Consider the following 23,948-nt stretch of genomic DNA (forward strand, 5'->3'; position numbering starts at 1 on the left):
ACAAAGACAAGAGCTCCTGAGTAAATTGGGACCATGGGGACCATGGGAGAGGATTGAAGGAGAGGGGAGAAGAAGGGAGGGAGAAAATAAAAATGTATAACTCAATAAAAATCAATTACAAAAGAAAAAATGAGAGTAGTTGCACGGTGTCGTGGCATATGCCTTTAATCCAAGCACTTGGGAGGGCAGAGGCAGGCAGATCTCTGTGAGTTCAAGGGCAGCCTGGTCTACAGAGTGAGATCCAGGACAGCCAAAGATACACAGATACAAAGATAATTTTCCTTTTGTCTCCAAAAAATGAAAATTAAAAATAAAAATAAAAGAAATAGAATAAAAAAGACATGTAAAGATATAAAGTACACAGGAGTCTAAATACTGTATATTATTATGTTGTCTTTGAATTGTTTGACTCCTGAGGAAAGAGCAACAGTTGCTAAAAGACATTTGATTATAAATGCTGCTAGATTAATCCAACATATATATATATATTGAAAATGCTTTGACTTCAAAATTTAAGTCAAAAGATACGTTACTTTGGAGAAGAGGTTTTGCTTTTGTTTCCACAGAAAATGAGAAGCTGTGGATTCATTCTGGGGGAGGGGACAGTTTTATCAAGAAGGATTCCCTGAAAAATCTTCAATGGAAACAGATGGCCCAGATGATCCAATGTTTCAGAGCACCTCTGTTGCAGTTTTTTCTGAGTTCTACATCCAGAACAGCCTCAAAACTGCTGGCTGAGATGATCCAGGCTCACATAATCCAGTCAGTACTTGACCATAATCCTAATTGTTCTTAAGGTCCCTGTAAGATTATTGGTGTCCCCATCAGCAGGAAGTAGCCTATAAAACAATGCCTATATTCCCCCAAAACGGATTATGGATGTTTATTTTTGTTTAGCTTGTTGGTTACAAGTTGTTTTGGATGATGGTAAGGAAAAAAGCTAAACAAAGGAGATTCAGAGCTCTTGTTTTGAAAAGAAAACAAAGGGAAGTACTGTGGGCTAATTCTCTTGTACCTTGTAAAGATTTTTGTCATTCATATTGGTTTATTAAGGTCCTGATTGGCCAGGAGCCAGAGAAGTATAGATGGGGTGACCTGACTAGAACAACTCTGGGAAGAAGAAAGACTCAGTCTACAATCACTACCCAGACCCAGAGGAAGCAAGATGAAAATTCTACACTGAGAAATGATACCAAACCATGTGACTAAGGATAGATAAGGATTATGGTTTGATTTAAGTTGTAAGAGCTAGCTAATAATAAGCCTGAACTAATAGAACAGTATATAATTAATATAAGCTTCTTTGTATTTCTTTGGGACTGAATGGCTGTGGGACCAGCTGGGACAGAAACTTCCATCTGCACTCCTCTCCTGAGTATTATAGGGCTTCCTCCTTCTTCCAGGAGGAAATACAGCAATTTGATTATAACATAATTCATTATATATAATCATGAATTTAAAAAAGCACCATTGTCTAAAAAATGCTGATCTACTCATACCCTGGTTTTATCTTTACTGTTATGAAAATAAGTAGGAAGTTCTCAGTTGTGACTCCTCCTATGGCTCTAATATTAAAGACAAGATACTTGCACATGGGAATCATTTGATCTTAGCTGAATAGTATCAGGCACCCAAAGAAAAGGGGACAAACAAACTTTGTTAACCTTGAGTTCATGTTTCATGTTTGTATTTACACATGACATTACACCACCAGGCTTATCAATTCATCGATGTGTTTTGCAGTTACATGTTAACTTCTTGGTTGATTCAGCTTTGCATAAAAGAATGAAAATTTGTGAAGAATGATAGATGTCAAAAGTCTTCTATTTCAGCGAAATGTCTGTGAAACAGATTTCAGTTTTTCTGTTGATTCAGCTGATATGCTCCTTTAGACTTGGAACTTGTGGAAAAGTACTGGTGTGGCCCACAGAATACAGCCATTGGATAAATATAAAAGTAATTGTGGATGAACTTGTGCGGAGAGGTCATGAAGTGACTGTTTTGACATCTTCAGCTTCCATCCTTATTGATCCTAACAGTGACTCTTCTATTAATTTTGAGATTTACCCTGTACCTGTGAGTAAAGAGGAGCTTCAATATACGTTTCAATCATGGATAGCTGAATGGACACATGACTTTCAAACATACTCCTTTTGGACATATTACTCAAAGTTGGAAGAAGTCTTCAGTAACTATTCTGATGTCATTGAAAGCTTTTGCAAAGCTTTAGTTTGGAACAAGAGTCTTATGAAAAAACTCCAAGAATCTAAGTTTGATGTCATTCTTGCTGATGCTATTGGTCCCTGTGGTGAGCTGCTGGCCGAACTGCTTAAGACACCTCTAGTGTACAGTCTCCGCTTCAGTCCTGGATACAACATTGAAAAGTACAGCGGGGGTCTTACACTCCCTCCTTCCTATGTGCCTGTGGTTCTCTCGGAATTTAGTGACCACATGACATTTGTGGAAAGGGTGAAGAATATGTTGCAAGTGCTGTACTTTGACTTTTGGTTTCAAGCATTTAATGAGAAGTCCTGGAGTCAGTTTTACAGTGAAGCCCTAGGTAAACTGTCTTTCACTGCTATATTGAAATCCTGGCCTGTTACATCTTTGAATATGAGTGGTGTGTGTGGGGGGGGGGGAATATAAACTCATAGAGTGTGGTTGCTAATTGTAAGTTGATAAAGTAAAATAGCCTCCAAACAAGGCAGGTCAGCTGTAGAGTTGTTCAGGACACTCCAGAAATTACTAACTTTGCAAACTGAAACAAAGATTTCTCTTGGTATCATTTTATTCTATGTTTGTCTTAGTGTAAGAAACTCTAGGTTTCATTGAATGCTTTAGTGACTGTAAATATATACACTAAGGATAAATAATTCACTTCTATGAATGTCTATGTAGCACTGAAGAAAATATGTTCCTTTATAAAAGTTACTTCACTTACAAATTAAAACATTTATCTAGAATATCATGAAAGGTAGAGTTTAAGACTTCTTAGATGCATAAAACTTATGAATTAAAGCTTAAAATTTTGCTACAAAATGTGGATATTTTTATTGTTTTAATACCTATACATTAAATAGAAATAGCATCCAAATTAAAACCAAAAATAACTTAAATGTTAATTTTTAATGGAAAATATCAAGATGTGACTTTCACACATACAACTGTTAGTATTGCTAGTGCCTTATGATGAACCCAGTATAGCAGGAGTTAAAAGGAATTTAGTCACACGTTACAAATTATCACAGTGCATTTGAAGAAACAAAGATCAAGAAACTAGCTTCAAAAATCTGTAAAGGACAAGTAAAATATTTTAAATTGTTGTCAACTTTATTTCAACTTATGTCCAGAAATCACATGCTATATACCAGACAAAATCCTTTTATCATTGTATATTTTTACTTGTTTTTGTGATATAGGGAGACCCACAACATTATCTGAGATGTTCGGAAAAGCAGATATATGGCTCATTCGAACCTATTGGGATTTGCAATTTCCCCACCCATTTCTACCTAACTTTGACTTTGTTGGAGGACTCCATTGCAAACCAGCCAAACCATTGCCTAAGGTAACCCTATGTTGTTTCCTTTGATAAATTGCTTTGTCTTTTTCACACCACTTTTTCAAGATGTTTGGTTTCATGAGAGATATAAAAAGTGGATTAGAACTCTCTGCCAATTGACATATACATTATTTTGATACTTTAACACATGTCTTTGTCTCACTACTGTTAAGAAAAATGTCAAATCCTTATAGAATGTGGTCAGTGACTTAAGGACATTTATGTAACTCATAAAAAGGAATTTGTACTCTATTCATAAACATAGAATAAATGCCAAAGACATATGTTGAAAACCTAAAAAACAATAATAAATTTCTCTAACAGAGAGAATTTATATTCTACCTGAACAGATTATAAGCATGAAGAAATATATACAGTATAATAAATGTTGTGTATTGTGTTATCAAAGAGGGACAGATATGTTGAAGAAATATTCAACAGAGATCACAAGAACTGTCCTAAAATCCTTGCATAGCTACAGGGACCTGGCCGGTGTACAGGGTTAGATGAAAGGATGAAAGGGAGAAGGATAAAAGCCTGCAGACAATTGCAAGAACTGTTGTCAAAAACTCCACACTCAGCTAAGCAGGAAGGTGGTGAGGCAGACAGTGCTGGAAAGCTACATCTAGGAGTATCCCACATGCCCTCTTGTCTGTCTCCACTTTGTTATAGTCTTTCTACATTGACATTTTGCTGGTGGTTTGTTTTTGTCCTTGTAGTTTCCACTTATAAAGGGAAACAAGGCTTCTGTTTCTGAATCTGGCTTATTGATTAACATGGTATCCTCTAATTAATAGCTATTTTCCTGAAAATTATACAGTCCTAATATTTTTACTATCTGGGTAAAACACAATTATGTATATATACTAACACTCTTTTACACATTTGTCAGTTGAAGACTATTTATGCTAGTTCTATATTTGAGCATTGTGAATAGTGGTATAATAAACATCGTTATGTGGACTTTTTGCCCTTATGACTATTTCTCTCAGATCTATCATCCAAGAATGGCATAACTTAACCGTCTGTTTAGATCAAATGTTATTTGTATGAAGAATCTTATGTCCTTCATATTGGTATCATTTCACAATCCTATCTACAATAAATATATGAATTCTTGATTTCCATAATGTCTGTGGGAGTATTTGCTATTGTTTTAATTTTTGTAACTTTCATGCTAGCTAGGTTATGATGGACATCAACATATTTGAGTTTCATTTTCCTAATAGCTAAAACTATTAAAAATTTTTCATGTAATTATAGGCTACTTGTAAAAATGTAATTATTTCTCTACTGAGAAATATCTCATTTGGATCATTTGTCTATGTTGTATGAATTCTTTTTCTTTTGATGTTTAGAGTTTTTAAATTCATCTACACTCTGGGCATGTTTTAGATTTTTCTCCCAGTTTTTAAAGAATCTCTTCATTTTGATGATATTTTTCTGTGTTGTTGAGAAGCTTTTCCTATGGAGTAGTCTCATTTGTTAATTCCCAATTTATTTCCTGGGCTGATGGGGTTCTAATCAATAAATTACTGTCTTTTTCAATGTCCTGGAGTTTTCTTAAAGGGATTTGAACTTTTAGTTCCAATTTTCATCCAATTTGAGTAAAATTCTCAGAGTGAGAGAGGATTCTATTTTCAACTCGTTTGTGCAGGTAAATGCAATTTTCTGTAACATTCTTTAAAAGGGCCGTCTCCAAGTTGTATGTACAATTTAAACTCATTTGTCAGAATTATAGAAGAATTGTAAGATTATTTCTCTTATTCAGTTTATATGTTTCTTTTCTTTTTACTGGCTATTTAAAGAATTTTATACAGGTTTTTTTGGTTCATATTCAGTTCTCCCAACTTCTCCCAAATCCACCTTTCATCCTTACCCAATCTGATTGTATGTTTTTCTTTCCTTTTTTACACCCTTCTAGTCAAATTTGTACTTCTTATGTACTCTTGCAGGTATGACCTTCCACTTGGAGGTCATCAGCATACTAAGGGCAATATTATTTTAAAAAATGACACCACCTCACCCAGCAGCCATCAATTGCTAGTGATTCCTTAACTAAGGGTAGAAATTCATGTCTACCTCTCCTTTCCATGCTATGATCTTGTCTTGCTTGAACTTGCACAGGACTTATGTATGGAGAGAGAGAGAGAAAGAGAGAGAGAGAGAGAGAGAGAGATCACAAAAATAAAAATAAAAGCAGTAAACTAAAAATCAACAAAACCAAAAATGCCCAAGAAAAACAAATTGAGGGGGCTGGAGAGATGGCTCAGTGGTTAAGAGCATTGCCAGTTCTTCCAAAGGTCCTGAGTTCAATTCCCAGCAACCACATGGTGGTTCACAACCATCTGTAATGAGGTCTGGTGCCCTCTTCTGGCCTGCAGACATACACACAGACAGAATATTGTATGCATAATAAATAAATATTTTTTAAAAACCAAATTGAAAGACAAAGCCAGCAAAAGAAAAAAATCATGTGGTTTATTTTTTGTTGACCAAATACTTTGGGGAATGGTTTCTGCTCTGGGATATGGATGATTTGCTCAGTGACACTCCATTGGAGAAAGCTGTCTTCTCCCCATTTGCTGTCAGGTGTCAATTACAAATAACTTCTTAGTTAGAAATGGACGTCCATGTCCATTTTCATCTATCAGTGCTGGAACCTCATCTGGCTTGAACCTGTGCAGGTCTTATGTGTGTTGCCATAATCTCTGGAGTTTATATGTTCATCACTCTTACTGTGCCTGGAAGACACTGGGAAATCATCCATCCCTTCTGGCTTTTACAATATTTCTGCCTCCTCTTTGTGTGATCTTTCCTAATGATCATCTAAATTTCAGTGACATTTCTAGCAACATTACTTTTTTATCTCTAATTTACTTATTTTGGTCATTTGCCCTATAGTACAAATGTACTCTCGACAAATATTGAGTACCAAAGCAAAGGAAATCTTAAAGTAACTCTAGTTATTACATTATTTCCTCTCATAAAGTCCGTCTCAGTCCTTTAGACAATGCTTCCTATGCTGTCATTCATTTGTGGTGTCACATCTTCCTTTGTAGGAAATGGAAGACTTTGTTCAGAGTTCTGGAGAACATGGTATTGTGGTGTTTTCTCTGGGTTCAATGGTTAAAAACATATCATCTGAAAAGGCCAATATAGTTGCATCTGCTCTTGCCCAGATTCCACAAAAGGTGAGATAAGTCTACTGAATGCTGAAAGGATTTAGAAGGGAAATTTTCTGTGTGAAAAATAAAAAGAGGAAATAAAACAATGAGAAATATTATCTTGGAGCTGAAGAGATGATTTAGGGGCTAAGAACACTGGCTCTTCTTCCAGAGAGCCTGAGTTTGATTTCTAGCACTTATATAGTAGCTCACAACTGTCCCCCACTCAAGTTCCAGGGGATCTAAATGCTCTTCAGATCTCCAGAAAGCATGTTTTATAATGCACAGAATTACATGCAGGCAAAACACCCAAATACATAAGATGATACAAAAATGTTTGTAATGAAAGAGAAGGGGAAAAGATCTTCCCAATGGCTGATGTAGGAAACATTTTTTTAAAGGGGTGAAAATAGTTCCTGCCCTGAAACAAGCCCAGGATTATAAAATTATAAATGTGTCTACAGGAACTCTGCTTCTAGCACATCAGGTGAACATTCTCTCTCGTTGGGGAAAGAGAAAGGAATTCACAGTGAATTTAGGAATAAGTCAGTATTGGCACAGGAAGAATCTAGCAGCTCCTGACTCACTTTCTGAAAGCATCCATCTTTGGCTGTTTGTGAACAACATTTACCCTATTATTCGATAATGATTTTTCCTGTTCATCAAGATATTTTTATGCAGACATAATTTCTTTTCTTTTATCAAACACAGAGCATATATTAGGTGAAGACAGACAATTTATATTCCAGTTTGTGGGGATAACTTGTATTTCAGTACTCAGGTACTGGACATGAAATTATTTAGAGCAATAGAAACCATGCTTAAAATTTTCCTATTAATATTTTTCCTTGGGTAGTCCTTAAAGATTCATCTGAAACTAAGTAAATACACTTCCTAGTAATAAAAAATTATTCATCATAGTAGTAAATTATGCCAATATGATATGTTACGCATCAAACTAAACCTATTATAATGAATAGTATAAGGAAGATGGGAATATTGGTAAAATTATGTGTTCATGACTCAAAAGGATATAAATTAATATTGAATTTGTGAAATAAGACCTAGGATTTTACATACTATATACATAATCATAAATTATTACTAATTGTCTATAGTTTTTCCAATCAGAATTATATTAATTTACTAAAAATTCATGTAGGCTTAAATTTGTCATTAATCATAAAACCTGTATAAATTAATATGATTAAATATGATGCTCAAGTTATTATAAAGCTGTGTACAGAAAATGTATTATTTATTTCTGTCTTTTAACATCTCATACTATTTTAAAATCCCCTCTTAATTTCATCAGCAATCTTCTGAATAATATTCAACTGAATAATCTCCTTACTTCTCCAGAATCAAAATATACCAAGAGTTGGAATTTCTATAATTCAATAAGGTATTTTCTATGTGTAACAGGTTCTGTGGAGATTCGATGGTAAGAAACCAGACACCTTAGCATCCAATACTCGGTTGTACAAGTGGATCCCCCAGAATGACCTTCTTGGTAAGGCAAAGGTCAATAAAGAAAAAGAACAACAGATATTGAAGATAGTAAAAAACCAAACATCTATATTTATTTCCATAAATATAAAATGGAAAAGAACTGCCTATAAATGTTACCATTTTGTTATTCAAAATCATCCTCTCTATGTCTAGAATCTGAGTATCTTAACTTCAGCTATAATAACTACCCTTAGAATCATCCAGAGTCTGTATGAATTTCCTCTTTGTCTTTTGTTTCTTCATTTTTCATTATCTTTTATTCTGCTACAGAAATATTTCAAATGCCACTGAGAATATAAGCCCTTCCTGTTTCAACACTGACTTTGCGTTTTCTGTGCAAACAAATGTACTTACTATCTATACCACAAAGTGTGTAGTGGGAATTTTAATTGGTCTTATTAATAAAAATTTAGAGTCATCTATCAGAGGTGAAAACTGAAGGATCAGAGAACCAGAGCATCCAGCCACTAAAGTTCTTACTTCTACCAATTCTCAGACTGAAGGGACGATTTTGTCTCTATGCACCCTCAGACTGCCTCTCAGATCCTCTCTCCTCCCACCTTTTATTCCTCCCTCCAGCCAGCCATATCCCTTCCTGTCTACCCTCCCTAGTGTTGAGTTTAGAGGCATGTGACTCCCGAGTGCTGAGATTAAAGGTCTGTGGCACCACTGTCTGGCCTCTCTGTCTAACTAGTGACTTAGCTCAACACTCTGATCTTCAGGCATGCTTTATTTGTTAGATTACAAACAAATATCACTACAAAAGGGCAAATGTATTTCATAAAAACTATAGATTGATCAGCCCTAGATTGCACTATTCACCATCCTAGTGACTACACACTACACATACCAGACCCACTGTCACAACTATTTCTATATATAGTCTAATTGATTTTTGAGTTTTAGTGTAATATTTTAATAAAAATTTTGCACAATATATTTTAGTCAAATTAAACCATCAACTCCATTTACCTTAATTCATTTCAGATCTATCCTCTTTCTCCCACTCAACCACATTTTTTCTTTCTTCTTGGTTGTTATTATTGCATCTGTACATACAAATAAATATACAAATACAAAATGCTGAGTACATTCAGTATTCCTGTTATATTTTTAGACTCACCATTTGGTTTTGGATAACAAATTTGGGGTCATACCTGGGGAAAAATGAGTCTCAGCAGTTATTAAGGGTCTGTGCCTCTTTATTTGGGAACAAGGCACTGTGAAACAAGGCATGTCAACTGTTGTATTCAATGTACTGATCTTCTTTCTGCCACAATAACGTTGAGATTCAATGGTTGCAGTCTCCCTGTACTGTATGAAGACTCAATCTCAGAGTAGACATTCTTGTCCTATGATTCTTACACTATTTCCACCCCCTCTCCTGAAATGTTCTCTGAACGGTACATATAGGAGGGTTGTATTATAGATGCATTATTTGGAGATTTATGCCTCAAGGTCAGTTGTTCTTTTCATTTTGACAAATTTGGCTTTCTATAATGATCTTTGTCTGCTGCAAAAATAAGATTCTTTGATTGGAGCTGAGAACTACACTTAAATGTGGGTATAAGGATAAGGATTTCAAATGCAATTAGAAATTACACTTGAAAAAGTGAGTTCTCTATGGTCAGAACCTCAGCTGAAACTCATACCTGGTAGTATAAAACTAATCCCATGAACTTTTTCCCACTGGATTTTTTTATCTACAATCTTCCTTTCGTTTTCTTTTTTTTTTTTTTTTTTTTTTTTTTTTTTGAGACTGAGAGAAGTACATTTATTAATATCAGGTTGTCCTAATAATATTTTTACATTTATCCAAAAAGAGCAGTAAAATACATATGACTTCAAACAATATACCTTACTTGTTTTTTTTTTTTTTTTTTTTTTAAACATTTTTTATTGATAAAAGAAGAATAAAGAAAAAAAAAAAACAAATTTCCACCTCCTCCCAGCCTCCCCTTTCCCTCCCCCTCCTCCCACTCTTCTCCCTCTCCTCCCACTCTTCTCCCCCTCCTCCCACCCCTCTCCCCTTCCCCCCACTCCTCTCCCCCTCTCTCTCCAGTCCAAAGAGCAGTCAGGGTTCCCTGCCCTGTGGTAAGTCCTAGGTCCTCCCCCCTCCGTCCATATCTAGGAAGGTGAACATCCAAACTGGCTAGGCTCCCACCAAGCCAGCAGATTGCGTCGGATCAAAACTGCGTGCCATTGTCCTTGGCGTCTCATCAGCCCTCATTGTTCGACATGATCAGAGAGTTCAGTTTTATCCCATGCTTTTTTTGGTAATAGTCCAGCTGGCCTTGGTGAGCTCCCAGTAGATCAGCTCCACTGTCTCAGTGGGTGGGTGCACCCCTCGTGGTCCCGACTTCTTTGCTGATGTTCTCCCTCCTTCTGCTCCTCATTGGGACCTTGGGAGCTCAGTCCAGTGCTCCAGTGTGGGTCTCTGTCTCTATCTCCATCCCTCGCCAGATGAAAGCTCTAAGATGATATGCAAGATATTCGTCAGTATTGCGCTAGGATGGGGTCATTTCAGGTTCCCTATCCTCAGCTGCCCAAGGAACTAACTGGGGACCTCAGCTTGGGCACCTGGGAGCCCCTCTAGGGTCAATTCTCCTGCCCACCCTAAAGTGGGTCCCTTAACTAAGGATTGTGGTTCCGTGCTCCCCTATCCAACCTTCCTTTATCCCGATCCTCCTATTTCCCCAAGTCCCCCCTCCTTCCCTTCTACCTTTTCTCACCCCATCTCCCCTTACCCCCTTCCCACCCCACCCCCAAGATCCCACTTTTCTCCCCGGCAATTTTGTCTACTTCCCTTATCCAAGAGGATAACGATATGTTTTTCCTTGTGTTCACCTTCTTACTTAGCTTCTTTAGGTTCGCCAATTGTAGATTCTGTGACCCCTATTTATGGCTAGAAACCAATTATGAGTGAGTACATCCCATGTTCTTCTTTTTGGGTCTGGGATACCTCACTCAGGATAGTGTTTTCTATTTCCATCCATTTGCATGCAAAATTCGAGAAGTCATTGTTTTTTACCGCAGCGTAGTACTCTAGTGTGTATATATTCCATACTTTCTTCATCCATTCTTCCATTGAAGGGCATCTAGGTTGTTTCCAGGTTCTGGCTATTACAAACAATGCTGCTATGAACATAGTTGAACAAATGCTTTTGACATGTGATAGAGCATCTCTTGGGTAAATTCCCAAGAGTGGTATTGCTGGGTCCAGGGGTAGGTTGATCCCGAATTTCCGGAGAAACCGAAACACTGACTTCCACAGTGGTTGCACAAGATTGCATTCCCACCAGCAATGGATGAGGGTACCCCTTCCTCCACAGCCTCTCCAGCAAAGGCTATCCTTGTTGTTGTTGACTTTAGCCATTCTGACAGGTGTAAGATGGTATCTCAAAGTTGTTTTGATTTGCATTTCCCTGATTGCTAAGGAAATTGAGCACGACCTTAAATATCTTTTGGCCATTTGAAGTTCTTCTGTTGAGAATTCTCTGTTCAGTTCAGTGCCCCATTTTTTAATTGGGTTAATTAGCATTTTAAAGTCTAGTTTCTTGAGTTCTCTATATATTTTGGAGATCAGACCTTTGTCTGTTGCGGGGTTGGTGAAGATCTTCTCCCAGTCAGTAGGTTCCCTTTGTGTCTTAGTGACAGTGTCCTTTGCTTTACAGAAGCTTCTCAGTTTTAGTAGGTCCCATTTATTCAATGTTGCCCTTAATGCCTGTGCTTCTGGGGTTATACCTAAGAAGCGATCACCTGTGCCCATCTGTTGTAGGGTATTTCCCACTTTCTCTTCTATCAGGTTCAGTGTTTTCGTGCTGATAATGAGGTCTTTAATCCATTTGGACTTGAGTTTTGTGCACGGTGATAGATATGGGTCTATTTTCATTCTTCTACAGGTTGACATCCAGTTGTGCCAGCACCATTTGTTGAAGATGCTTTCTTTCTTCCATTGTATACTTTTAGCTCCTTTATCGAAAATGAGGTGTTCATAGGTTTGTGGGGTAAAATCCGGGACTTCTATACGATTCCATTGGTCGACTTCTCTGTTTTTATGCCAGTACCACCCTGTTTTCATTACTGTAGCTCTGTAATAGAGTTTGAAGTCAGGGATGGTAATGCCTCCAGAAGATCCTTTATTGTATAGGATTGTTTTGGCTATCCTGGGTTTTTTGTTTTTCCATATAAAGTTGATTATTGTCCTCTCCAGATCTGTAAAGAATTTTGATGGGATCTTGATGGGGATTGCATTGAATCTATAAATTGCCTTAGGTAGAATTGCCATTTTTACTATGTTGATCCTCCCAATCCAAGAGCAAGGGATGTCCATCCATTTTTTGGTATCCTCATCAATTTCTTTCTTCAATGCCTTAAAGTTCTTGTCAAATAGATCTTTCACTTCCTTGGTTAGGTTTACCCCAAGATATTTTATGCTGTTTGTGGCTATCGTGAATGGAGAAGCTTCTCTGATTTCCCTCTCTGCTTCCATATCCTTTGTGTATAAGAGGGCGACTGATTTTTTGGAGTTGATCTTGTAACCTGCCACATTACTAAAGCTGTTTATCAGCTGTAAAAGTTCTTTGGTGGAGTTTTGGGGGTCGCTTATGTACACTATCATATCATCTGCGAATAACGAAAGTTTAACTTCTTCCTTTCCAATTCGAATCCCCTTGATCCCATTATGTTGTCTTATTGCTATTGCTAGAACTTCCAGCACTATATTGAAGAGGTATGGTGAAAGTGGACAGCCTTGTCGTGTTCCTGAGTTAAGCGGGATGGCTTTGAGTTTCTCTCCGTTTAATTTGATGTTAGCTGTCGGCTTGCTGTATATAGCTTTTATTATATTTAGGTATGACCCTTGTATCCCTAATCTCTCCAAGACTTTTAACATAAATGGATGTTGAATTTTGTCGAATGCTTTTTCAGCATCTAATGAAATGATCATATGGTTTTTTTCTTTCAGTTTATTTATATGCTGTATTACATTGATAGATTTTCGTATGTTGAACCAGCCCTGCATCTCAGGAATGAAGCCTACTTGATCATAGTGGATAATTTTTCGGATGTGTTCTTGGATTCGGTTTGCCAGTATTTTGTTGAGGATTTTTGCATCGATATTCATGAGTGAGATCGGCCTGTAATTCTCTTTCCTGGTTGAGTCTTTGTGTGGTTTTGGTATCAGAGTAACTGTAGCTTCATAAAAGGAATTTGGTAATGACCCTTCTGTTTCTATATTGTGAAATACATTAAGGAGTATAGGTATTAGGTCTTCTTGGAAGTTCTGGTAGAATTCCGCGTTGAAACCATCTGGTCCTGGGCTTTTTTTGGTAGGGAGGTTTTTGATAACCTCTTCTAATTCTTCGCGACTAACAGGTCTATTTAGATTGTTCACCTGGTCCTGATTTAACTTTGGTAAATGATATTTATCTAAGAAAGTATCCATTTCCTTTACATTTTCCAGTTTTGTGGCATATAGGCTTTTGTAGTAAGATCTAATGATTCTCTGAATTTCCTCTGTGTCTGTGGTTATGTCCCCCTTTTCATTTCTGATCTTATTAATTTGCAAATTCTCTCTCTGACGTTTGATTAGTTTGGATAGGGGTTTGTCAATCTTATTGATTTTCTCCAGGAACCAGCTTTTTCTTATATGACAATCTTGTTTTCATTTTTGCACATCTTAAGACACATAGTACTTCTTCCAAATAATCTTCTCTTACCTCTCCAGCTCACTGAAGAGCTTCTTACTAAGAAAGCCCACAGCAGTTTCACTGCAAATCTGTGGCTATAATAACATGTTTTCTGTGAGAACAGCCCCCTCTGAACCATTATCTTTCATTTCCCTTTCACATTTTAATAAATAATTGTGCAAAAATAATTCTAATTGTAGGTCATCCAAAAACTAAAGCTTTTATAGCTCATGGTGGAACTAACGGCATCTATGAAGCAATCTATCATGGCATTCCTATTGTTGGTATTCCGTTGTTTGCGGATCAGCCTGATAATATTAACCACATGGTAGCCAAGGGAGCAGCGATTAGAGTAGACTTCAGCACATTGTCAACTACAAAGCTTCTTACTGCCTTGAGGACTGTCATTAATGACCCTTCGTGAGTATAACTATTTTTGATTTGAGTTTTCTTTTTTGAGTCAGGGTCTCACTGTATAACATCAAGACTGGCCTTGAACTCATAGAGATCTTCCTGCTTTATCCTACTGAGTTCTGGGATTTAAAACATGTGTCATTATGCTTGGTATATATAACTACTTCCATTAAAATATTTGGAAATATTCTTATCATAATCATATTTATTTTAAGCCCAGTTGAAAGACAATAACTGTGAAAACCTCCCAATCAATTATTTTGCATATCTGAAATATATGATTATTTTCAACAATGATTAGTCTGAAATATTCTGTATATATAAATAATGTTTCAAATATACATCTATTGGTTGCAAGGACACTATAAACATGACAAAATATATATAATAAAGTAACTATGAACTTTAAAATTAATGAAAGAATGTTTAAATATTTACCCATATTTTCTGAAGCTGTAAAACTTTTGGTGAAATTTTATTTTATTTCATTATTGTTTTTTTAACAGGATCTCATTTTGTAGTACTAAGATGGCCTCATAGTCAGAGAGATCCTCCTGTCTCTGCCACCCAAGTGCTCAAACAAAAGACATGTTCTACCAACCGTTCAATAGATGCTGTGGTGACTAGTTGTGACAAAATGTGTTCTAAATTCAATTATATGACATCTCAAAAACCCTTAGAATAGTTTAGGTCATTTTATCACTCTGAAATAAATATGAGTCTCACTAAACACATAGCCAAGATCTAAGGCTTCTAAGCCAGTGGTGTCAACAAAGGAACCTATGTTAGTTGAAAGTTATGTTAAGCCCTGGACAATGAGATAAAAGCAACCATACTGGAATGACAGTCAATAATAAATTTGTAACATACCCAGGGAACACCACTGGAAGGTTCAAGGCTTACCAGAAGATAGATGTACCTAATCAGAAAGTCAAGAGGTCAAACAATAGGAGAAAATGCTGCTGGTTCCTACATACACAGTCTCCAAGTCCAGGAACAGGATTAGACTTATTTTTTCATTTTGTTGAGAATTCTGGTGCAAGTTCTATGCAAAGAAGAATCATATTTCTAATGTTTTCAAAATATGAATCTACATGCAGATTGAAATTAGGAAACAGAGATAGGAGAGGAGAAGCTGAAGCAGGAGAGAAGATAAACAACGGGACACATTGTCTCTGTAACACACTTGTAAGACAGTTGTAAGACAATTCTATGTATACTTCACTTAACGACCTAATAGCAAATGTTACATGTTCCTCACATAAAAAAGATTTGCATCTCATTGCTAATTTTCTCTTGCCAGTTTGGAAAATATTGCTGAACTGTAAAAACACCATTTAAAAATAAACATTTTATGGGGAATAAAGCAAAATCAGAGCCAGCATTTGTAACTGAGGTGCTGGTGCATGCAGGCAATCCCATCAGTTGGAAGGTGGATAGAGAAGTTCATTAAGTGGTCCAAGGTCAGTGTAATCTACACACCAAGTTCAGAGCAAACCAGTACTACATGAGACTATCTCAATAGTCCTCCATGCCACCTCATAAAGCAGAAAAATCTGTGCTTAATTTTGAGTCACTGTGGGTATTTATTTTGCAAATCAGCAAATGTTAGTGAGCTCTGCAAATTAGTTTCATTTTGATTTAGTTGTATACATTGTCCCTTCAGGTACAAAGAGAATGCCATGAGACTGTCAAGAATCCAACATGATCAACCGATGAAGCCTCTGGACAGAGCCGTCTTCTGGATTGAGTATGTCATGCGCCACAGAGGAGCCAAGCACCTTCGCCCAGCTCTCCATGACCTCGCCTGGTTCCAGTACCATTCTCTGGATGTGATTGGGTTCCTGTTGGCCTGTGTGGCAGCTGTGGTATTCATCATCACAAAATGTTGCCTCTTTTGTTGCCATAAGACTGGCAACAAGGGTAAAAAGAAGAAAAAAGAATAGCTGCATTGAAGCCAGGAGAATCTTGAGAGATGGGTCTCTCGCGGCTGCTTCCAGCAAGAAGAGGCTGTGATAGCAAATCATTTCCCTCTAAAACAAGACAGTTTCATGGCGTCACTAAAGATTGCTTTCATGTATTTCATATGTTTAAGACAGCGAAAGATTTCATGTCAAATATACACTCGGGGATTGTGTAAACAAAATCACATGTTCTGTTTAGAGTGCTTTGATGTAACTGAGGAGCTATCCTCAACAACCCTCATTGAGCTTACATGTGGTTTGCAAAATTCTCATGGGCAGAAAATGTATCTAAATACCAGTTATGTTCACAAATGCCAAGCCTTCTCTGCCTTTGTTTGCTGAACAATTTCCTTTCTTGTTTTTACTATGCATAAAGAATAGTGTTCAGATTACAGACTTTTGAAATAGACTAACTTGTCTTTGCAAAAGGAAAGCCATTGCTTCTGGTTATTTTTCGGTACACAGACCTCACATCCTTTATTTCCTAAAGGACCTGTGATGAAGGTCACCCTCCTCCAAGCAGAGGTATTTCTCTGTGGCATTCAAACAAGCATTCCAACCTGCTTCTGCTAAATTCTACTACTTGGGAGGTTGTGAACGTGACAAGATTATTCATCCACTTTCCATCGTATCCCTTAGTCACAACTGACCTCGACATTATCACTCTAATTTCAGTCTTTTATGTAGATTTGAGCTGTCAAAAGTTCCATTTCCTCTCATTTATGGAGAACACGTGGAAGACAAGACCACAATGATTTAAGTTGCATCATCACTTACCAAATATTATATTCTAAATTTAAAATTACCACACAGATTCACAATTTCTTCTGTTTAATTTATTTATTTGTTTAATTTATTCATTCAGAATTTCTTACTTAGACTCAGTGAAACATTAAATTCATCCTTCATGACGATATTCCTATCTCCCACCGGGTATCACCTAATAGGTCCCAGTTCCAAAATTCTGTCCAATTATTTTATTTTTGATAACCCAGTAAATCCAATTAGTATTATCTATAGATGCATGCATGCATTCATGGGAGGGGACATTGCTGAATCATGGCCAATGAGCCAGTGTCTGCCCAACCCCCATAATAATGACTTATCATGTCCTAGAATCTGATTGCCAATAACTCTTTATTTATGGGTGGAGTATTAAGAGCTCCTCTCCATTTATTATGGAATTTTGGTCTCCTGATTTTATGTCAGTCTTGTAAAGCTGACAGATTCTTTTGGTTTATGACATGTCAAGAAGGAAGTATTCCACAGCACTTCTCCTCAACATCGGCTTCTTAACATTATTTCCCCATTTTTCCACAGTATTCCTTGAGCCTTAGCATGGGCCTGATCATTCTCAATCATTTGAGTTGTAAATTGTAAGTGTCCATTACAGATTGGTTCCCATTAAAACAAAAACCTCTCAAACAAAGGCTGAGAAAAACCCAAATCAATGGCTATTAACATAAGCCTTTAGAAGGTAATTTGTTAACATGATCTTTAGCAAAACAGCAATAGTAGGTTCCAAGCTAGAATTGTCTTGACTTTTAATCAGGTTTATGGTGTCAGGTACATTCCAGTGGAGTGGGGCTAAAATCCAATTAGAAAGTAGAGAGTTATCCATCTAGTTAGCTTCAGTTGTTAACTTGACAAAGCCTAGAATCATTGAAGAGAAATGTCTGCTCTATTGGCAAGTCTGTAGGAATAGATATTGATTGATGGAGGATGGTCCAGTTCACAGAGCTGACCTGATATAGGAGGGACCATCCCTGTGGTCCTGTCCACAGCAGGTTGAGCCCTCCTACATCATGATGGTCCTGCATTGAATAAGGAAGCTAAGTAAGGATGAGTCTGGGACTCACACAACTCCAACTTTATCTGGAGGTCTTATCAGCTACTGCTCTGATATAGATATGTATCATCATACCACCATCAGATTTCATTTCTATTCCAGTTAGATAAAAATCCAGGAATCATAAACAACAGGAATAAAACAGCAAATGATACTCAATTCATACCATTGTGAAAGCCTATATCACTCATTTGCATTTCCAGTGACAGCTCACACCCACCATATATTACGTCCATACACCTGGACAGAGATCATGTCTTCTTTAGATATCCCTACTTCACAGAACAATGTGATACTCAGGAAATAGTTTTATAATGAATTTAATAATCTTTTCTATAATCTGGGTATATTTGATAAGTTTCTCATGAGTAGAATAAAATTCTAAATGTAAAAACAATACTATCCTAATCTAAGATCGTTTAGATATAACTTGATAGTGCTATTCTAGAAATGAAAAGAATTAATCAAGATGTAGTATGATTTCTGTATGCAGATGACATGAATTTATTAAGAAACACCAGGTTAGTCTATCTTATGACCCTGATCGTAGATAAAGATTACCTTTATGATATAAAAAGAGTCTCTAAGATGTCAAACCCCGGTCAAATACTCCATAGCTGAACCTCCAGAGAAAAAGTTCATGCTGGCAGTGTGGCCCAGAAAGCCGTGTTTTCAAACCGTGTGGGTTTTTTTCTGCTACAGCTGAATCAGGAAAACTTTTCTTAAAGGAGCTGCTGTACACTGACAGAAAAACAGCAAGAAGCTGTCTTAAACTCTGTATTTTTGTGTCTAGATTTCCTTTTCAAACTCTCTCAGGTTTTAAGTGGATTTAGCTGGCCATGTTAGAACCAATTTGTTGTAGGAAAGGTGCTTGATGGTTCTCAGGTACCCGGCTAGCTTAGCCCTGAAATAAACACACAGAAACTATATTCATTAAATCACTGCTTAGCCCATTAGCTCTAGCATCTTATTGGCTAACTCTTACATTTTAATTTAACACATCTCCATTAATCTGTGTATCATCATGTGGCAGTGGCTCACTGACAGTGTTTCAGCATGTCTTACTCTGGCAGCATATCCATGGCATCTCTGACTCCACTCTTCTTTCTCCCAGCATTCAGTCCAGTCCCCCCCGCCTACCTAAGTTCTGCCCTATCAACAGGCCAAAGCAGTTTCTTTATTCATTAATGGTAATCACAGCACATAGAGGGGAATCCCACATCATTATGATTAGCTTTTAAAGTCTTAATACAAAAGAGTGGAAACAATAGTTATCACTATGTAAAGAAGACAGCAGAGTAAGCTACCAGAATAAACTACAGGAAGCCAAGTCTCCAGATAAGAGCAAAACAAAGAAAATCTGTATCTAGCACATGATGTGACTCCACATGTTGCAGAAAAATAATGGCTTGTGCAGTGAAGAACCAAGAAAAAAAAGAATGAACCTACTGGCATCCTAATCCCCAAAATAATCACACATTCTGAAATGGACTCCTGCAGTGGTGAGCACTGGATTTCAAAACAGTCAAGAGGACTTCTGCTCCAATATAAGTGGAGGTGAAATTAATTAGATTTTATCAACAACAAGAAGGAAATCCTGTATGAAAAGCACATGCACTGAAACTAGAAACAATCTTACTGCCAATATAGAGCTGAGCCCTTCTCCCATAAACTGTTCACATAATCAGAGTTCAGAAGCAGCAGGCACCTTATTTAGTGAGAAAAAGGTGAACCCTGTGACAATATTTCTGTCACACCTGTAGAGAATACTGATCCTCAAAAGAATGGAAAGTTAATTATGATCAGGTTGACCAGGGAGCATCAGTAGTGGATAAGGATGGAAAAGAAGAATATCTACAGCTACTACAGAGTATCCTACAAAAGAGAGATGAGAAAGCTGATCAATCAAGAGCCCTTGCTCCTTCCACACTCAGGGCAGACTGTGATCTCCTGTGTCTTAATCCCAGGGCGATACAACCAAGCTGATGCAAGGAATAAATGAAATAAGGAAGAGAGCTGAAGCTGCCCAAGTGAGTTCCCCATAGGTTTGCAAACAGATTATGCCAGAGTCCCCAAGTTACAGAACAGAGCTATAAAGACAGCAAAGGCCAAAAGAAATCTTTGCTTACAAGGGTTAAAAGAACACTGATTGTTCACAGGCAGAGACATGTCTGATAACACACAGAGAATCCATACGGAGAGACTAGTACTGGGGAGCAGAGTCAGCAAGAAAAACACGCAGACTTCTTTTCAGAGGGATAAAAGCTACTTTTAAAATTTCTTTTTGTTGCTTTTTCTACTCTATTCTTTTTTCATTTTGTTCTTCTACCATGATGTCTCTCTTCTTTCTCTTTCCTGATGATTTCCTTTTCTTTTTCTGATGCTTTCCTTCTACATCCTGACTTCTATCTTCATCTTTCCTGGTATTTTCCTATGTCTTCTTTACTTTTTCCTTTACAGCTTTTATGCTGCAGCAGAATCTTTCAAGCAATATAAAAGTTATGGTGTGGTTACATTCTATTTATTTATTTTTAATTATTTTTTTAAAAAACTATCTTTTTACATTTTACGTACAAATCCCAGTTCCCACTCCTCCCCTCCTCTCTTTCCCTCCACCTTCCCCCCATCCCACCCACCAGCCACTTCTCAAAGAGAGTAAGGCTTCCCACGGGGACTCAACAAAGTCTAGCACATTGTTTTGAGGCATGACCAAGGTCCTGCCTACTATATCTAGACTAAGCAAGGTATCCCTCCAAAAATAATAGATTACAAAAAGCCGGAACAAGCAGTCAGGATAAATCCTGAACTCACTGCCAGTGGCCCTACCATCGGCCTCAGCCATACAATTATCACCCACATTCAGAGGGCCTAGTTTGGTCCTATGCTGGTTCCCTCACTCTCATTCTGGAGTTGGTGGGCTTCCATTGGCTCAGTTAAGCTGGTTATATTCTATTTTATAAATGAATGATTATGATTAATAAAAGAAAAGACACCCTATTTTAAATGTCCCTTAAAATATTAAACATTTTATGTATTATAGGTAAAAAACAAATTATCCCCAAGAACCTACATACAGTGAAATATTTACCTTTTAGACCTCTCATAGATCAGGAGCCTTTCAGCCATAACTGTTTACATACACAGTAATATTTATAAATGCCAGAAAAACAGGTTAACAGTTTCACTTTTCATATTTCAGCATTCAGGTCAATTACCTTAACTAACCATCCCCTTCTTTGTTTTCTAGTGGCATGAAGTCATCATTTAAAGCTTTGTTTAGCTATGAGGTACACCAAAACATGTGAACACATTTTCCAGTATCAAAAAGAACGTAAACCATTCCCTGGGACTTGGTTGTTTTTCTTAATCATTAAACTAAACAGTCATTTATGAAGCTCCACATGGGACACTCATAAGTTTTAGCTGTGTGACACTTCTTTATTCTTATTTCCTATCTTCTGCAGCTTTATCAGGTGCTGGAGCAATACTATATCCTACCTTTTCCTATGTTAATTTTTCCACTAAACTAACCTCTATCATAATTCCTTATTATATTTGTTAGAAACCCTTGATCATCAAAATTCTATTAATTAACACTATTATTGTATGTAATCATTACTTCAGATAAACAGTACAACTTAAGAGGAAATCATCTTCATAATAATTCACAGTTGAGAATGCCACATAGAATGGGATATTTCTATGAGATAATCACACACCACACTAAAGATCATGGTGATCCCCCACACACACACTCACGCCATGTCAATACCAGAGAAAAATAACAGCCATGGAAAGGCACAGAGGGTAAAGAGAGACATTCTGAAGTCAAAGCCCTTGAGGTTTTGCTTATCTGAAATTCACCCATCAGTGGCTTCTTTTCTAGTGTGCTGAACTCCAGAATTCAAGTGCCACCTGCTGATCCTCTGATGTGGCCATGGGTGATAGCAAAAGCAGACTCTGGCTCCTTTCTGCCAATATTTACATTCAAAGCAATCCTGAGCAGAAACCAAAGGTCATATTTGATGAGCTCAAGTAGGTTCAGGTTGGTGTGCCCATTCCAAAGTTCACTTTAAACACCCTCTTTCTGCCTTGGTTAGCACATAATTCCAGACTTTGCACATCTAGAATATAAAGGCATATTCACTCATTAATTTTTATACTGCAGTTTTTATTTTATAGAATTTGCTTCATAATGGGATCATAATCCCTCTCCAAGTCTACTTGTTTGGAATTGCATTTTAGTTCCCTGTGGGACTATATTTTATATAAAATAATTTACAGGCAGGCCACTAGGCAGATGCAACCCTGCCAAACAAGTAAGAGAGCCACCTAACAAAGGCCAGGATGTATTGTTCATTTCTCCTTTGTTAAAAATGTAGATTGCCTGGAGAGAAGTGTTTGCCAAAGCTGGTGACTAAGTTGCAGATGTTTCCCTGGCCCAGTGTCCCCCGAAAGAGAATATTAATGAGGATCCACCTTGGTTTACCTGTGGGGATAAAACATGTTTTGTATAATAAACATCTTCAGGATGGAGAAAAGCCTGAGATGTCTTTCCGTTATGACTGTGTGAACTGTGTCTGGTAGGTATTTGGTAGGGGTTTTCTGAGGTTCCTATTAGAGTTCTAACCAGAACATTGTAAAATGGTTCACCATTTCAGCTAACCAAGTTGGAACCATCTTGAGAAGCTGTTATCCAAAACCAGTCTTACAGTAGCACTATCAGCACCACGATGCTATATCAACCAGGCAGAGTTGTTGTGGAGCCCCATCTTCATCCTGGAAACTTCAAAGATTACTGCAGAAAAATTCATTGTTCATTGTGGAAAACATAAACATTATTTATATAGACATATTCTACAAATAGGTACCATAGAGACAAAAATAGGTATGGAGAAAAGCAAATTTTTTTTCCTAAATTATTTCTTCTTTCTGTCCCATACCAGATGGCACCTGACATGAGAAACTTGGAGTGGTTTTTTAACAACATGCTTGGATTTTGAGAAGGATAGCTCCAAAACCACCTTTATCTCTAAATCTAAATTCAGCTCTCTCTCTCTCTCTCTTTCTCTCTCTCTCTCTCTCTCTATATATATATATATATATATATATATATATATATATATATATATATAATGAATTTTTTACCCTCAGATGACCTGTCCTCATAAATTATATTCTTTTTTGCTTGATAATCCTTTCTGTATATTTATTTCTTTCCTCTTTAGGCATACAAATGCCCAGGGTCTCTTGACTTTTTGAAGATGAGTATTTTCCTGCAAAGACAAGAACAAAACCCTGCCCCAAACCTTGAGGTTTCCTTACCACCTGTATAGATGTCACTTCTGTAGATGAGCTGTCATTTCTCTTTTTCAAACTGAATCTTTATTAATTTTGGCGGTATCCGTAGTTTTTCTTCTCCTGTGAAAACAAGAATGAAACTCCTTTTCTAACATAACACATCTGGTTTCCATTGTGAGGTCAACATATCCTTTACTTCCGATGTTTTTACTGTTATTCAATGTCTCTCTTCTGCTGTTATTCCTTTCTCATTAGCATTAAGAAAATTCAAGGTTAATAAAGTATTATGTAATCTATTTTGTGGTTATTTTCATCCCTTTCTGTTTGTTTAATATATCCTTTATATATATTTTGATTTTATCTTTCTATAACTTTCTGACCTGTAGAACACTGTAATATACTGTAATATGCTTTATACTATAATAAGGAAAACTGTTTCATTTTTGTATAGATGTATGCTAGACCATTGCCTGTCTTTATTTGTGCAGA

The 23,948-nt window shown here is 36.9% G+C and overlaps 1 protein-coding gene and 1 long non-coding RNA gene across 2 annotated transcripts in view; one reads left to right on the forward strand and one right to left on the reverse strand.

The window, feature by feature from the left end:
• The window catches only part of LOC142832315 (uncharacterized), a 29,717-nt gene extending 7,675 nt beyond the window's left edge, over positions 1-22,042 (reverse strand). Inside the window, exons 1-2 of the long non-coding RNA XR_012907222.1 lie at positions 22,023-22,042; positions 19,916-20,033 (exon numbers count right to left, since the gene is read on the reverse strand). This is a non-coding gene — a long non-coding RNA (uncharacterized LOC142832315). The remainder of the gene's footprint in view (positions 1-19,915; positions 20,034-22,022) is intronic.
• Positions 1,827-16,718, forward strand: LOC142832311 (UDP-glucuronosyltransferase 2B1). The gene is made up of 6 exons (XM_075942710.1): positions 1,827-2,560; positions 3,420-3,568; positions 6,625-6,756; positions 8,155-8,242; positions 14,132-14,351; positions 16,012-16,718. The coding sequence occupies exons 1-6, from the start codon at positions 1,837-1,839 to the stop codon at positions 16,289-16,291; spliced, it is 1,593 nt and encodes a 530-aa protein (XP_075798825.1). The 5' UTR covers positions 1,827-1,836; the 3' UTR covers positions 16,292-16,718.
• Positions 22,043-23,948: the final 1,906 nt, after the last annotated feature.

Source organism: Microtus pennsylvanicus, chromosome 12 (genome assembly GCF_037038515.1).
Source record: "Microtus pennsylvanicus isolate mMicPen1 chromosome 12, mMicPen1.hap1, whole genome shotgun sequence".
NCBI classification, from domain to species: domain Eukaryota; kingdom Metazoa; phylum Chordata; class Mammalia; order Rodentia; family Cricetidae; genus Microtus; species Microtus pennsylvanicus.